The 13323-nt window shown below is 49.0% G+C and overlaps 1 protein-coding gene across 2 annotated transcripts in view; it reads left to right on the forward strand.

Moving 5' to 3' along the window:
* The window catches only part of POP1 (POP1 homolog, ribonuclease P/MRP subunit), a 34013-nt gene extending 31344 nt beyond the window's left edge, over positions 1–2669 (forward strand). For both annotated transcript variants that reach the window (XM_004000006.6, XM_045049778.1), the window contains exon 16: positions 280–2669. In XM_004000006.6, coding sequence (XP_004000055.2) covers positions 280–934 — 655 coding nt within the window. In that variant the 3' untranslated portion in view covers positions 935–2669. The remainder of the gene's footprint in view (positions 1–279) is intronic.
* The last annotated feature ends 10654 nt before the right edge of the window (positions 2670–13323 follow it).

The following is a 13323-nucleotide window of genomic DNA, read 5'->3' on the forward strand; positions in this document are numbered from 1 at the left end:
AGCCTTAGGTTCTGTCTTTCTGTCTTATTTTTTTTCTGCCTTCATCTTCTTAAACCTTTAATCCTTCAGTGTCTAAGAATAGTAGTCACATAAAAACAAAAATATCATTATAGAAGTGTATTAATGTCTGTTTTTAATATTTTAAAAATTACAGTTTTGATCCTTTCCCACGTAGAGTATTAAAAAAGTCAAATTAACTCTAGCAGTGCCCAATCTTCTAATTGCATGTTTTCTCCTCAAACAAAATATCCTCAAACGTGTGTCTCTAATTCCATATAGGAGTAGAAAATCACTGAAGCAGCTGTCAGCCTGGTGTGGGCCCAGTTCTGGACCCCGTTGGGCAGCCCAGCGAGCTCCCAGCAGCGGGCAGCAAGCATTGACCAGAGAGGCCTGCCTGTCCATCTTGGACCGTTTCCCCAGGGCCCTGGTATGGGTCAGCCTGTCCCTGCTGGGGAAGGGCAGCCCCGAGCCGCACACCATGATCTGTGTTCCAGCCAAGGAGGATTTCCTCCAGCTCAGTCAGGATCGGCTGTACTGTGGGCCCCACGAATCCAAGCACAGTGACCCATTCAAGAGCAAGATCCGGAAACAGAAAGAGAAGAAGAAAATAGAGAAGAGGCAGAACCGAGGGTGCACTGTGTCTGAGGGTCCTGCCGGGGCATACTCTGCGGCTGGGCACCACGCTCTGACCCTGGGCTTGTGGTCAGGCCCTCTCCCGGATGTGACTTCTCATTGCTCCAGAGTTCTCCTTGGCTTTGTCACCCAGGGAGATTTCTCCATGGCTGTGGGCTGTGGAGAAGCCCTGGGGTTTGTTAGCTTGACGGGTCTGCTGGATATGCTGTCCGGCCAGCCAGCCGCAGAGAGGGGCCTAGTGTTGCTGAGGGCCCCTGCCTCTTTGCAGTATCGGTTTGCGAGAATTGCCGTGGAGGTGTGAATGCTGGTTTACGTCCTTGCAGGGCGTAAGTGTTAACTGTTTGCCAAGTCCCACCACTGGAGAGCTTTGTTTTTGCCATGTTCTGTTTTAAAATACCACGTGAAATGCCTTGGAGACCAGAATAAAAGAATTCTGTATTATGCATGTGATGAAATACTGACATCATTTCATTATTCCAAGATCATTGGTCTCCATCTTTCCCTGCCCTTGCTCAACACTTTAAAATTATTTGCCACATAGCTTTTTATATTTTGGTTTCTTGGTCTGCGTAATTCTTGCTGAAAATAATCAGAAGCTCTCCCGTTTTCTTGTTCCTTTTTTATAAGGAACAAAGGGCTGTCAAGCCTGTTTGAAAAGCCTTATAGATGTGTGATAAGTAACAGTGGTTGTTTAATGACTTGATTGCTGCAGAAGAGGAAAAGGCTCTAAACATCTGGCCTCTGTGCATGAAATTGGGTTCCCCGTCTGGACCATGTTCAATTCCATACCGGAACCCACATGCCTAATGCTTTACACCATGCAGACGGAAATTGTGGAAAATTTATTGCTGCCCATTTTCAGGCAGGCTCGGTGTATGGCAGAGGTGTTGGGGTGGAATCTGAATGGGGTGCTGATCTTTAGGACCGTTTGTCCTCTTTGCTGTTGAACAACGCATGATTCTAGGAGTTTCTGGATTTTTCTGTGCTTTTTGTTTTTGCAAAGAATTTCTCAAAAACACCGTAGAGGATGGTTCTCAAAATATGTTCTATGAAATGTGTTATCTAAAAAAAAAAAAAAAAAGATTCCAAGGTCAGATTGATTTGGGAAACTGGATTAAACCCAGTTAAGCAATTTCTTTTTAAAGGATTTCTAGAACCTTCCATGTGATAATGCACATTGTGCCTCTCCAGGAAGTGGATAACAGCTTACAGTATTTTCTAAATCTCTTTGATGCCAAACTTCGTTTTGCAAGGAGCACTTTGTAGGACCAGTGTTTTTAGGAACACACTTTGGGGAATGTGGCTGTATACTGCAGCACTCTGCAAGGTAATGACTTTTCTTTTTAATGTTTATTTATTTTTGTGAGAGAGACAGAGTGCAAGTGGGGGAGGGGCAGAGAGAGAGGCAGACACAGAATTTGAAGCGGGCTCCAAGCTCCGAGCTGCCAGCACAGAGCCCGACGTGGGGCTCGAACCCACAAACCATGAGATCGTGACCTGAGCTGAAGTTGGATGCTTAACTGACTGAGCTACCCAGGCGTCCCTGCAAGGTGATGATTAAAATAACAAGCTGCTTTTAGACACTCATGCAGTCATGATGTCCACCTGACGTTTGAGCAGGGTGTGAAGGTCTCATCTTCTCCCACAGGAAGAGTAGAGTCATTGGTTTTTTCACTTGTGGAGAAAGTAGGTGCTCATTCACTTTTAGTATCCACGTGTATGTCACACCGTCAGACCCTTGTCTTCCGAGCACACATTTCTAGCAGAGTTTGAGTGTGGTTTGTTTTTTTAACTTAACTGTACAGTTAAGCATTATTTCATGTAAATGCATTGGGTTTTTGCAGTAGCATTTGGTATAAATGCCTTTGGGGGTGGCAAGTTGGGGAGAGAGCAAGTGTTACAGTAGCTAATGAAATGTCTTATGTTTCTCCTCTCGCCATGCCTCTGGATGTATTTGTATCCAACCCAAATGAGACTGAAAAAAATAGTGTAACTTAGGGGTGTCTGTAAACAGAATAAATTAAAGTGTCACCTGATGTTCCATTGTGAACGTTTATTGGACCATTCCTCAATTTGTTTTCTAGGCTCTGAGCCACTTCATCTGTGGCTTAGCTCTCTGGATGACAGAAGTCTGAGCGTGCTGTGAATCACCTGACCTCATTCCGTGCAGCACCCTGCCTGGGGCCTGCTGCCTGCATCATGAACAGGGCAGTTAACTCTGTTTTGTGGTAGAAGGTCAAAGAACTAGGTGCTGAAAGGATAGACTAGCATTTCCCAAAATCTGTTCATGGGAGCTCTGGTCCCTGGAGATGTTAACTGGAAAAATGTGATGGCTAAATAAATTGGGGAAAAGCTGTATTCCATATTCTCCTATTGAAGATCCACAATGAATGAGTGTAGTCAAGGCCCTGCAGATACCCGCAGGAAGGAAAATCTTTCACATACCCGCCCCCCCTTTTTGTTTTTTTTTATACCTATTGTCCAGAGAAGACTAATTTCATAGATTATAGTTTGCAAAACACTGATAAAATATGCACATATTCAGTGAAGGATGCATTTCTTCTATGAAAAAGACATAGGAATGGTCTTATTCTCTACAGCAGTAGAATGAATAACTATGTTTATTTGATCCTACGAGTGCTACAGAGCTACCAAAAAAGTAGTGTGGCTCCTGGCCTCTTGTCATGGGGGCAGAGTCTTCAGAGTTTGCAAAATCAGGAAGTGTCCTAAAAAGCAGAGTTGTGAGCTGAACGCCTGGAGACCAGCTACACACTTCCTGAGTTGTGTGAGAAACAACGGATTCTGTAGGATCATGCTCAGCTTTTACATAAGTAATATTTTTACATTAATACATATTCATCATTGAAAACTTAGAAAAAAAAAAGAAAACTTAGAACATGCAGATAAGCAACAACAAACTTAAAATCACCTGGATTTTCACCACCCAGATGTAACCACTTTCTGGTACATATCCTTCCAGGCCTTGAGGCGTGCGTCTAGTTTTCGGTAAAATAAAAGAGCTTCATGGGGCACCTGGGTGTCTCAGTCGGCTAAGCGTCTCTTGATTTTGGCTCAGGTCGTGATCTCACAGTTCGTGAGTTCGACCCTCGCATTGGGCTCTGTGCTGACAGTGCAGAACCTGCTTTGGATTCTCTCTCCCCCTCTGCCCCTCCCCTGCTTGTGCACACCTTTCTCTCAAAAAAAAAAAAAAAAAAAAAGCTTTGGTAATTGCTCATCTGAAATCCTACGTGGTACCTGTGCAGGTTAAGTGCATATTGCCAGTTCCTTATGGAGCTTTAGTGTGACCCTGAATGTTCATACCTTTATTGTAGGTAACTGACCCATCATGCACTCATTGTATTGCTGACTTGGCTGCTGCAAGCCTGGGGGAAGGGATCCTTGCTTCCCAGCCAGGGGGAAGTGAGGTGGGCAGTTGACAGCTGGGTGGACTCTGCTGGGGTCTTAACTGGTCGGGACTGGGCTGCTTAGCAGGTGATAGAAGATAACAAAGACCAGCAACTTCGGGTTATTCAGAGCACCACCCCCAGTTACACAGCGGTTCTGGCCACTGCCGTTCTCTCCAGAAGTCAGTAGCACGGGTCTCTTTGACAACCGTGGCTTTCAGTCCTGGCTGCACATTAGAATCACCGGACAGCCCAGGCCTCTTCCTCCAGAAAGCAGTCTCGGGTTGGGCCCAAGCAGTGGTATTTCTTTAAAGCCCCAAGGCTGTTCTGATGTGTGACTTGGGCTGAGGCTGTGGTGGTAGGACGTCTGGCTCTTTGGAGCCCCTGCATCTTGGGAAGGTGTGAATGAACCTCACCACTCTTGTGCCTTTAGCAGGCCCAGCTCACAGGTCTGTCGACTGCACTGTGAAACAGCTAGGTGGGAACTTAATGAGAGGGCCGGGTGGCCCTGAGTGGGGACTTCCACCTGGGGAGAAGGCCTGGTTTTGAAAGAGAAAACAACATGGCTCATTACATGTATAACCTTCACTATTTGGGAGTATAAAATATTTTCTCTGGGTGAGTATCCTTCCAGATCATCAGTTCTCAAACTTGGCTGCACCTGGAATCACTTGGGGAGCTTTCCAAGCCCTGGGGCCTGGGGCCCACCTCCCAGAGATGCTGATTTAACTGCTGAGGGCTGTGACCCAGTGTCTGGGATTCTTAAGAGCTCCCAGAGGTGACTTGGCAGCCAGGGTTGAGAACCAGTTCTAGACTTTTAATATGAGGTTCCAGTGTAATTAGGCAAGGATACAGAAGCCTGTCAGTAACACGGAACCGTGCAGGGTGGGAGCAGATGTAGGCTGTCTTGAGTGGGGGCACGGCTAACACTGATGGCCCTGGGTAGGATCCTGCTGGACCTGAGGAAACAGCCAAGTTCACGTAATGGCATCTTCCCTTTCCCGCTTCTTTAAAGTTAAAATTTAACCAGGTACTGTTCTGGAAGAACCGCGCTAACCATCTGCGTGCTTTCACCAAGGAAATGTTTATAAACATAGAATATTCCTTGTTCTTCCCTCCAATGGCTTGTTTTTTGGTTCCTTGAATAACCAAGCTCTTGGTGACTCCAGGACTTGGATGCCCTGTGCTCTGTGTTCATGGAACGTTCCTTCCCCTCTCCCCCCAGTTTCTGCACCCCTGTCCCCTTTTATCCCATCCTTCCAAATTGATTTCATGTTTCTCAGAGAGGCTTCCCTCTGCCTACATTATTTTCTATCACAGAACGGGTTTATTTCTTGATGATATCACAACATTCTTTGGTTGTTGACTTGTTTATTAGGCTGTGAGCCTCACGAAGGGGAGACCATGTGTTATTTGATCATTCTTGCACCCCAGGCCCGATCTGAGCCCCTAACCTGTGCCTTGTATTTAGTATATTTTTGTTGAGTTGCTGCGTTAATCAAAGCATGTTGATAGTAAATTGTAAGATACTGTTTTATCCGAGGCATATGTTGCAATGGACTAAAGAGCCACTAGGTGGTGCCAAGACCTCATGAGAAAGCAGCCTGCTGGGCAAAAACAACTAAAATACAATTCAGTCGTGTATGTCATTGTGTAAAGGGGGGCGGGGGGTAATGAAGTTACAGATCAATCAATATTCTTTCTTTTGGGGCAGATCCATACTCTTAAAATCCTAGTTTGAAAAGTCTCTGTGATTTTTAAAGAGGGTCCTAGATAAGAAACAATTTGCATATCTCAAAAGTGAATCCCCTCCACGTTATCCCTGGGAAGTACACCCCCCCACCCTCCGCCCCATCACAAGCCGAATGCCTCCAATGACAGGGAGCTCATTCCTTCAAGGATGCTCCCTTGGCACCATACTGTGGTTGAACTACCCCTTCAGCCCCAGCTTAAGCCTATCTCCCCTCCTCCTGACTTATGTCCACTGATATTGAGAGCCAGACCTTCTAGGAAGGGAGTTTTGCTTTCTCTTCTCCAGGCTAAAAAAGCCTCATTTCTTTAGCTTTCCTTCTTGTCTCCAGCATCTCACGGAGGATCTTAAATTTATTTTTTGGACACAACATAATTTGTTCCATGCACAATCCTGCACAGCTGGGTGATCCTCAGGCAGGGCCGCTGGCTTCAGGGAGTCTCAAATGTTCTGGGTCACCGTGGGCCCTCTCGGAAGTGTCCAGCTTCCTCTTCCCTTGCTCTGCAGGATTCAGCCGCTACTACTTGAGGCATGCGTGAGCTTGGTGTTTCTCAAAAGCAGAGCCTGGAACAGCTTACCTGCGGGGTGTTTATTTTAGGAAGTGACCTAAGGGGACAGAAATGTGGAGACTGGCAGAGTGCAGGAGGAAGGAGTGGAGGCTGATCCAAGCGTGCATTGTTTAGCCGGTTGCCTGTGGGCTTACGCGCCTCTGAACTGTCCTCGAGAGAGAAGGCAGTCTTCAGTTCCCAGCTTTCAGTCCTGCTGGTCAAGGGTTCTCCCAGGGAGCATTCCTTTCCTTGCCCCTCCGGGTTTGTACAGGTGCTAGAATAGCTGAGTCTGCTCTGCGGGCATCCCATGGAAGGCCAGCAAGAAGCCCCTAGGGCAGAAACAAGAGGTGCAGCTAAGACAAGGTGCTGTTGGGCCACACCTGTGCCCCTCAGGTTGCTGCAGCTAGAGCTGGACAAGAAGTGTGCCGAGGGAATGTGAGCCGGGAGAAAAGATGTCTAGTAGCCCAGAGCTCTCAGGAGGTGGGGTGACTATTTCCTGTTGTGACTTGTGAGGAGCCAAGAGGTGTGTGTGTGTGTGTGTGTGTGTGCGCGCGCGCGCATGCATGGGGGGCGTGGGAGGAAATGTCAGGGGTGCCTGATGAGCACTCTGGAATAAGTACCAGCAGTTGACATATAGATGTAAAGTTGATCTTGCCAAAGCGGGGCGGGGGAGGGACAGTTACGGTCGGGCTTCTGCGAGCCCTCAGACTGGATCTGGGCAAGGAGCTTGATTCTCCTGTTTGTGGGCACTACCCGGCATGGTTCTGAATATTTGCCACTGTGTGCCTGCAACAGTCATTAGGGCACAAGCCCTGACACTGTTGTCGGGAGATGTTCTGTGGGCTCCTCCAGGGCTGGCTTTCCCAGCATTCCTGCCCAGCGAGGCCTGCAACTTCCTTGTGCTCACCCCCTGCCCACTTCATCACCCCACTCCCAGCCCTCACCCCCTCATGTTGATCGGTTTCCTCAGTAAAGTGGAGGAGGTTGGGGAACAGTCCTGCCTCTTACAGGGTGTTCCTGAGACCCGCAGCATTAGAAGGGCAGGATCTCAGGCTGCACCCCAGACCTGAAACAGGTCTGCACTTGAATAAGACTGCTAGGGGGGATTCCTGGTCACAGAAAAGTTGCAGGAGCAGTGGACTGAGTCAGTGGCTTCCAGACCTGGTGATCATCAAAAGCATCTGGGGAGCTTGCTAAAACACAGAAATTTCTGAGCGTCTGCAGTGTGGCCCCCAAGTCTGTCATTTTTATTAAGCACCCTACATGATTCCAACACAGACCATTCATGGGATCGGGCTTGAGAATCACCAGGATGGGCATCTTTGGGTTTTTGCCAATCCTGAGATTCTGGTATTTTTGATGCTGACTTCACAAATGTGAATGTCACTCTTTCTGGGTGTTAGGCATTCGTAAGGCCTAAATGTTTGCTTGTTTGCTTGTTTTAATAGTGAGGCCTAGTTTCTGGTTGCTAAATATTCTGGTGGAGAGCTTGTGTTTCTTCCAGCATTTAAGTAATGTCCGGGTACTTTGCCAGGCCCCGCGAGCTCCCACGACCTCACACTTTGGGGATGCTCCGGTGGCGTCTGGGACGGCCCGTCAGCCATTAGGCTCTGGATGGATTTGTCTGAGATGCCAAGACCTGACTCCCTGTTGAGAGATGGAGCCTGAAGCGTCACAGAGAGAGGTCAGAGCGTCTGTTTGCATTTGGTCTCATCCGGCATCTTGGATGGCCCCGAGTCATTCCTGTCCCCCTACATCATGCCCACACAAGCCTGAGTGGTCTCGAGGAAGCACTCCAAGCCTCTGCCCGGGGAGCCGTGGCTCGGGCGTCTGTGGTGGTGCCCCCCCTCACAAAAGGATAAGAGCCGAGTGGGCTTGGCACTAACTGGCCCTCAGAGTGCCCAGCACTGGGAGGTGAGAGGAGGGAGGTCGAAGCCCTCAGGGCACCCCACCAGGCTGAGAGGCTACAAGAGGCTCCAGACCGAGAGAAAGATTTCCTCAGAAGGTCTTCCTGGAACTTGGGCTCTCATGCAAAATAATACCTCAGGTCATAAAATTCCATGATGCATCATTGTTTTCTGCCTGTCACTAGCCTATAGGGCTGTCCCTTTGGAAAAGTAGGAACTGCTTCTTACCAAGGGCAGAGCTTGGCTCCCCACACAGCTTGGCAGTCTTACAAGTGACCATACCTGGGCTGGGTACTCCCTGTCGGGAAGGAAGTGGTGGCCAAAGAGAAGCAGGCCTTCAGTACGGGGACAATGACGGTTGGAATTTGGGGTTTTGTTTTTCCTGGGCAGGCATCATCACAGAGGGCTCTCCCTCTCCCTGCCCTTCCCAGAGGCCAGCGATGAGGCTAGCTGTGGGCTGGGTGTCCGCCATGTTCCTAGTCTAAATCTGTAGATTCTTCCCTAGGTCAAAGGGGAAGGGACGGTGGGAGGTGGGGGGGTGTGGTAACCAAGAGTCAGGCCAAGAGCAGGGATGGCTAGGGAGCCCCCAAACCCCAGCATGACACCTCCCTCATCATAGTCATCCATGGTTCCTTAGCCTTTATCTCCCTGAGGTGTGAAAATAACTAGTTCTACCAGTTTGGCCAGTGGAATGGAGTTTTAGTTCCCAGTTATTTCATTCCGCCATTAGTAATGATAAAGAGGGAACACTAAGAACCCACCATACACTAGGCTTCATGTGCAATATTCCATTTAGTATTTGCAACCACACTTTTATCATTATCTCCATTTTTGCAGACAAGGAAACTGAGGTTTAGAGAGGCTTGATAATTTGCTGGAAAGACACAGAGTTGGGGTTTGGGCATAGATCAGCTGACTTCAAGTCTGAGTTCACAACGGCATGCCATGCGGTCCTTCCACCCAGCCCCCATCCATTTGGGCACAACGTGTCTCCTGTTCTGTGCGGGGCACCGGAGGGGTTAGATGCAAACATGAATCAGGCGGGGACTTGTCCTTAAGCACTTCAAGGTCAATGACGTGTTGCTGTGGTGCCATGTGAAGGGTGTTGGGATTTTGGCTCTTGGTCTGGCATAGGAATCAAGCTTTCTCATCCTGATGTTTTCCTAGGAAAAGATGGTCCTGAGTCCCAGGAGATTTATTTCATTCGCTTTTCTTGCTGTTTAATTTTGCCCTGATATGCTGCTGTTATTTATGACTCCAGCACCACCCAAACCATTCATCTTGCCATCGTTAGGCAGTTATGAAAGGCCTGTGATTACGTCTCCCAGTTGGCCTGCTCGTATTTAAAACATCAGCCAAAAGCAAAACATGAAAACACACACACACACACACACACACACACAGCCACCCCTTCACCTAGAAAGAAGTGGGTATACTATGCAGCATTCTTTTTCTGAATCCAGAGAGGTTGTCACCAAGCACTGGCCTCTCCTCCCGCTCTGCCCCGTGTTGGTCTCCAAAGCCTCTGCTCATTTAACTTTTTGAATCTTGCCCATAAATCAGCGGGCCTGGCTCCCCAGCCTGCATCACTCTGAGCCTGCTGCTCCCTCGGCGGCTCGTGTGGGCCTCCTTGGGCAGTTACTCAGTCCCGGCAAGGATTAATGTTAATCTCCCGTTCATGTGATTGAGTCAAGAGTTATTCTTTCCATCTGTCACCCCCTAGGCCAGAGTTCTATGTCCTTGCTTCCTCCTTCCCGGAGGTTTCTGAAGGCAAATGGTGGCACCCCTGCCCATGGACGTCGCAGGGTGAACGTTGGGCAGCTTTCCTACAGGGCGCCTGGATGAGGCACAGACTTGAGTGATGGGGTGAGAGCTGAGGGGCCCTGAGCAGGCAGGTGCCTTCTTCCACGCACCCCCCCCCCCCCCCAATGCTGCTGAGAAGGAAGATCCTCTAGTCACACAGCTGCCCCGTAGCAGAGCTGGGACCAAGAACCCAGGTCTCCTGACGGGGCCAGGTGCTTTCAAGACCAACTTTTGAATACGGATTTTTTTCCGGAAGAGTCTCAAATCCCCGAAGGAAGAGAGCACGTTGCCATGCTGGATTCAAGTTCTGCATCTCCTCTTTCTTCCTTTCGGCCATCCCAACTCTTCTTCAGCGGTTCTGCCCTGCGTGTTTCTCCTCTCAAGGTGCCGCCTGGAAGGCTTCCTTCAACTCCCGTCACTTCTTGGCTGAAAGGCAACGGGCGGATCCTTAAGCAAATTCAGTGTTCTCGTCAATAAAAATGGAAATAAAATTGTTATCTACCTTGCTCTCTTTTTTTAAAGTTGATTTATTTTGAGAGAGAGATAGCATGTGAGTGGGAGAGAGAGAGGGAGAGAGAGACAATCCCAAGCAGGCTTTGCCGGCACGGGACTCGAACTCACAAACCGTGAGATCATGACCTGAGCTGAAACCAAGAGTCACACGTAACCGATTGAGCCACCCAGGCGCCCCTCTACCTCGTTATCTTGAAGTGAGACTCAGAGGAGTCATAGAAGCCCAAGTGTCTTGTTGAGCACTCGCTGTGTACCTCTCACAGAGCCTTGGCTTTTTTGGCATGGATTATATCTTTAGATCCTCGTGGCGATTCTATGAGTTTTATCATCCCCGTTTTATAGAGAGGGAGACTGAGGTTCAGTGAGGTGAGGGAACTGCCAGGGTCACGCCACTAGTTGGGATCAAACCCACATCTGTCAGCGTCCTTACCCAACATGCTCTTTGGTGAGGGTTCGCCACACCCTGTCTTTGCCCCTGTGTCTCACATGCCATTTGGGTTCTCACAGCGACCCCTTCTTCAGTGTCTTGGAAAACAAGGGCTTAAGCTATCAAGATCAAAATAACCGTGGTCAAAGCAGTGCCTGTCCAATTTCAGGGACTTCACAGGGGAAGAGAGTGGGCCTGAGGATGACCGGCCCAGGATCCGGGTTTTCCTAACTGTGGGCAGGAGAGGATGACGCAGCGACAGGGGCCCCTGGCGCTTCTCCGTCCGTGCAGTTCCCAGACATGGCCGCAGGGTGGCGCCGTGGACCGACACAGGCGCCCCCATAGGTCTCAGAGAGGAGCCTCGGTTCAGTGCCAGGACTGCTTGGGATGGAGGGACTTTGGGGGACCCAAAAAAGCACCAAGGGAGAGGCGTTCGGTTTTGTTGCTCAGTGCTGCAGCCCGAGAACTGGCCGAGCTCTATGTTCCTTTGGATTCAACGGGTGCTTGTGGAGTTCTATATGCAGACCGGGCCCCCGGCCTTGGGGACCCCAGGGACATGCATGACCAGGTCTGTCGTTGGCCCCTCGGAGCACGCGGTCTCTTTGCGAAGGCAGAGGAGGACGATGTCGCTCCCTTCAGAATGAATACAAAGAAAGGACTCGTTTGTCATGGCCTTAAAAAAGAATGAAAACTTGTATTTTCTTTTCCAAGACCAAAAAAACTTCATTCTCTCCCTCATTCACCCCTGGCTGCTCACTGAGGGTGGGTCATCCCCAATCGAAAGTGGAGTCTGAGGATCTTAGGACTGAGATGAATGTTCTAGAGACCAGAAAAGGGCCCTTCTTACTAACACAGCTCACCATTTATACCCAACACCCTATCTCACCTGGGGCAGACCCCGGCCTCACTGAACCTGGCAAGCTCTGTTTCTGTCTCAAAACACTGCTCATTCTAACCCTTTTTGCGTCACTTTTCCTGACTCCTCCAGAATTAACTACTCTCTCCTCTGTTGTGTACCCTCCTATAACCGGGCATCTAATCACATTGTGAAAAAGCTGTTTGCACATCTGTCCTGTTAGACTAAAATGTCCCCCGGGGGGCAGAGCTCCTGGACTTGGATCCCCAGCACCTCGTGCGGTCCCAGACAAGCAAGAGGCTCATTAGGTACTCGTTCAATTTAATTAAGTTACTTGAGAGAGAAGGCACACAGGCTTTTTAACACATTATCTAATTCAATCCACACAACAGCACTGTTTGCTTGGTATTATCTGCACTATTTTATTTTATTTTTATGATTTAATTCTTAATTTTCATATTTTAATGTTTATATTGAGAGAGAGAGCAAGCAGGGGAGGAGCAGAGAGAGAGAGGGAATCTGAAGCAGGTTCCAGGCTCTGAGCTGTCAGCACAGAGCCCAAGGCGGGGCTTGAACTCACAAACCGCGAGATCGTGACCTAAGCTGAAGTCCGACGCTCAACTGCCTGAGCCACCCAGGCGCCCCAATAATTATCTGCACTGTTTTATAGATGAGATGATGCTTGCTGCAGCAAGAGATGAACCTTGAAATCTCAACGGCTAAGCACACTCAGCAGTTACACCTTGCTTCACAGTCTGGTGTGAGTTGGACAGCCTTTTCCCCCTTGAAGCTACTTCATTTAGAATACATCTCTCCAAGGGGTGCCTGGGTGGCTCAGTCGGGTAAGCGGCCTACTTCAGCTCAGGTCATGATCTTGCGGTCCGTGAGTTCGAGCCCCGTGTCAGGCTCTGTGCTGACAGCTCAGAGCCTGGAGCCTGTTTCAGATTCTGTGTCTCCCTCTCTCTGACCCTCCCCCGTTCATGCTTTGTCTCTCTCTGTCTCAAAAATAAATAAACGTTAAAAAAAATTAAAAAAAAAACCATCTCTCTAAGACCTGGTTTAGTCAGCTCCCGCTCCTTTAATAAAGTACCGCAGGGGGAGGGAGGAGGGGGGCTTAAACAATAGACGCTTTTTTTTTTTTAAGGGTTCTAGAGGATGGGAAGTCCAAGATCAAGGTGCCAACATATTCCGTCCCTGGTGAGGGCGCTCTTCCTGGCTTGCAGATAGCTGTCTTCTGGCTGTGTCCGCCCATGGCAGAGAGCGAGTGAGCAGGACAGTTCTGGTCTCTCTTTCTCTTCTTATAAATACACGAATCCCATCTTGTCTCCTCACCTTCCCCTCCAAGACCTCACCTAACCCTTATCACCATCCAAAGGCCCCACCTGCAAATACCATCGCATTAGGGGCTAGGGCTTCAACATAGGAATTTGGAGGGGGGACACAAACGTTCGGTTCATAATGGCTGCCACCGCACAGGCACAT

This window comes from Felis catus, chromosome F2, assembly GCF_018350175.1.
Source record: "Felis catus isolate Fca126 chromosome F2, F.catus_Fca126_mat1.0, whole genome shotgun sequence".
Lineage (NCBI taxonomy): Eukaryota > Metazoa > Chordata > Mammalia > Carnivora > Felidae > Felis > Felis catus.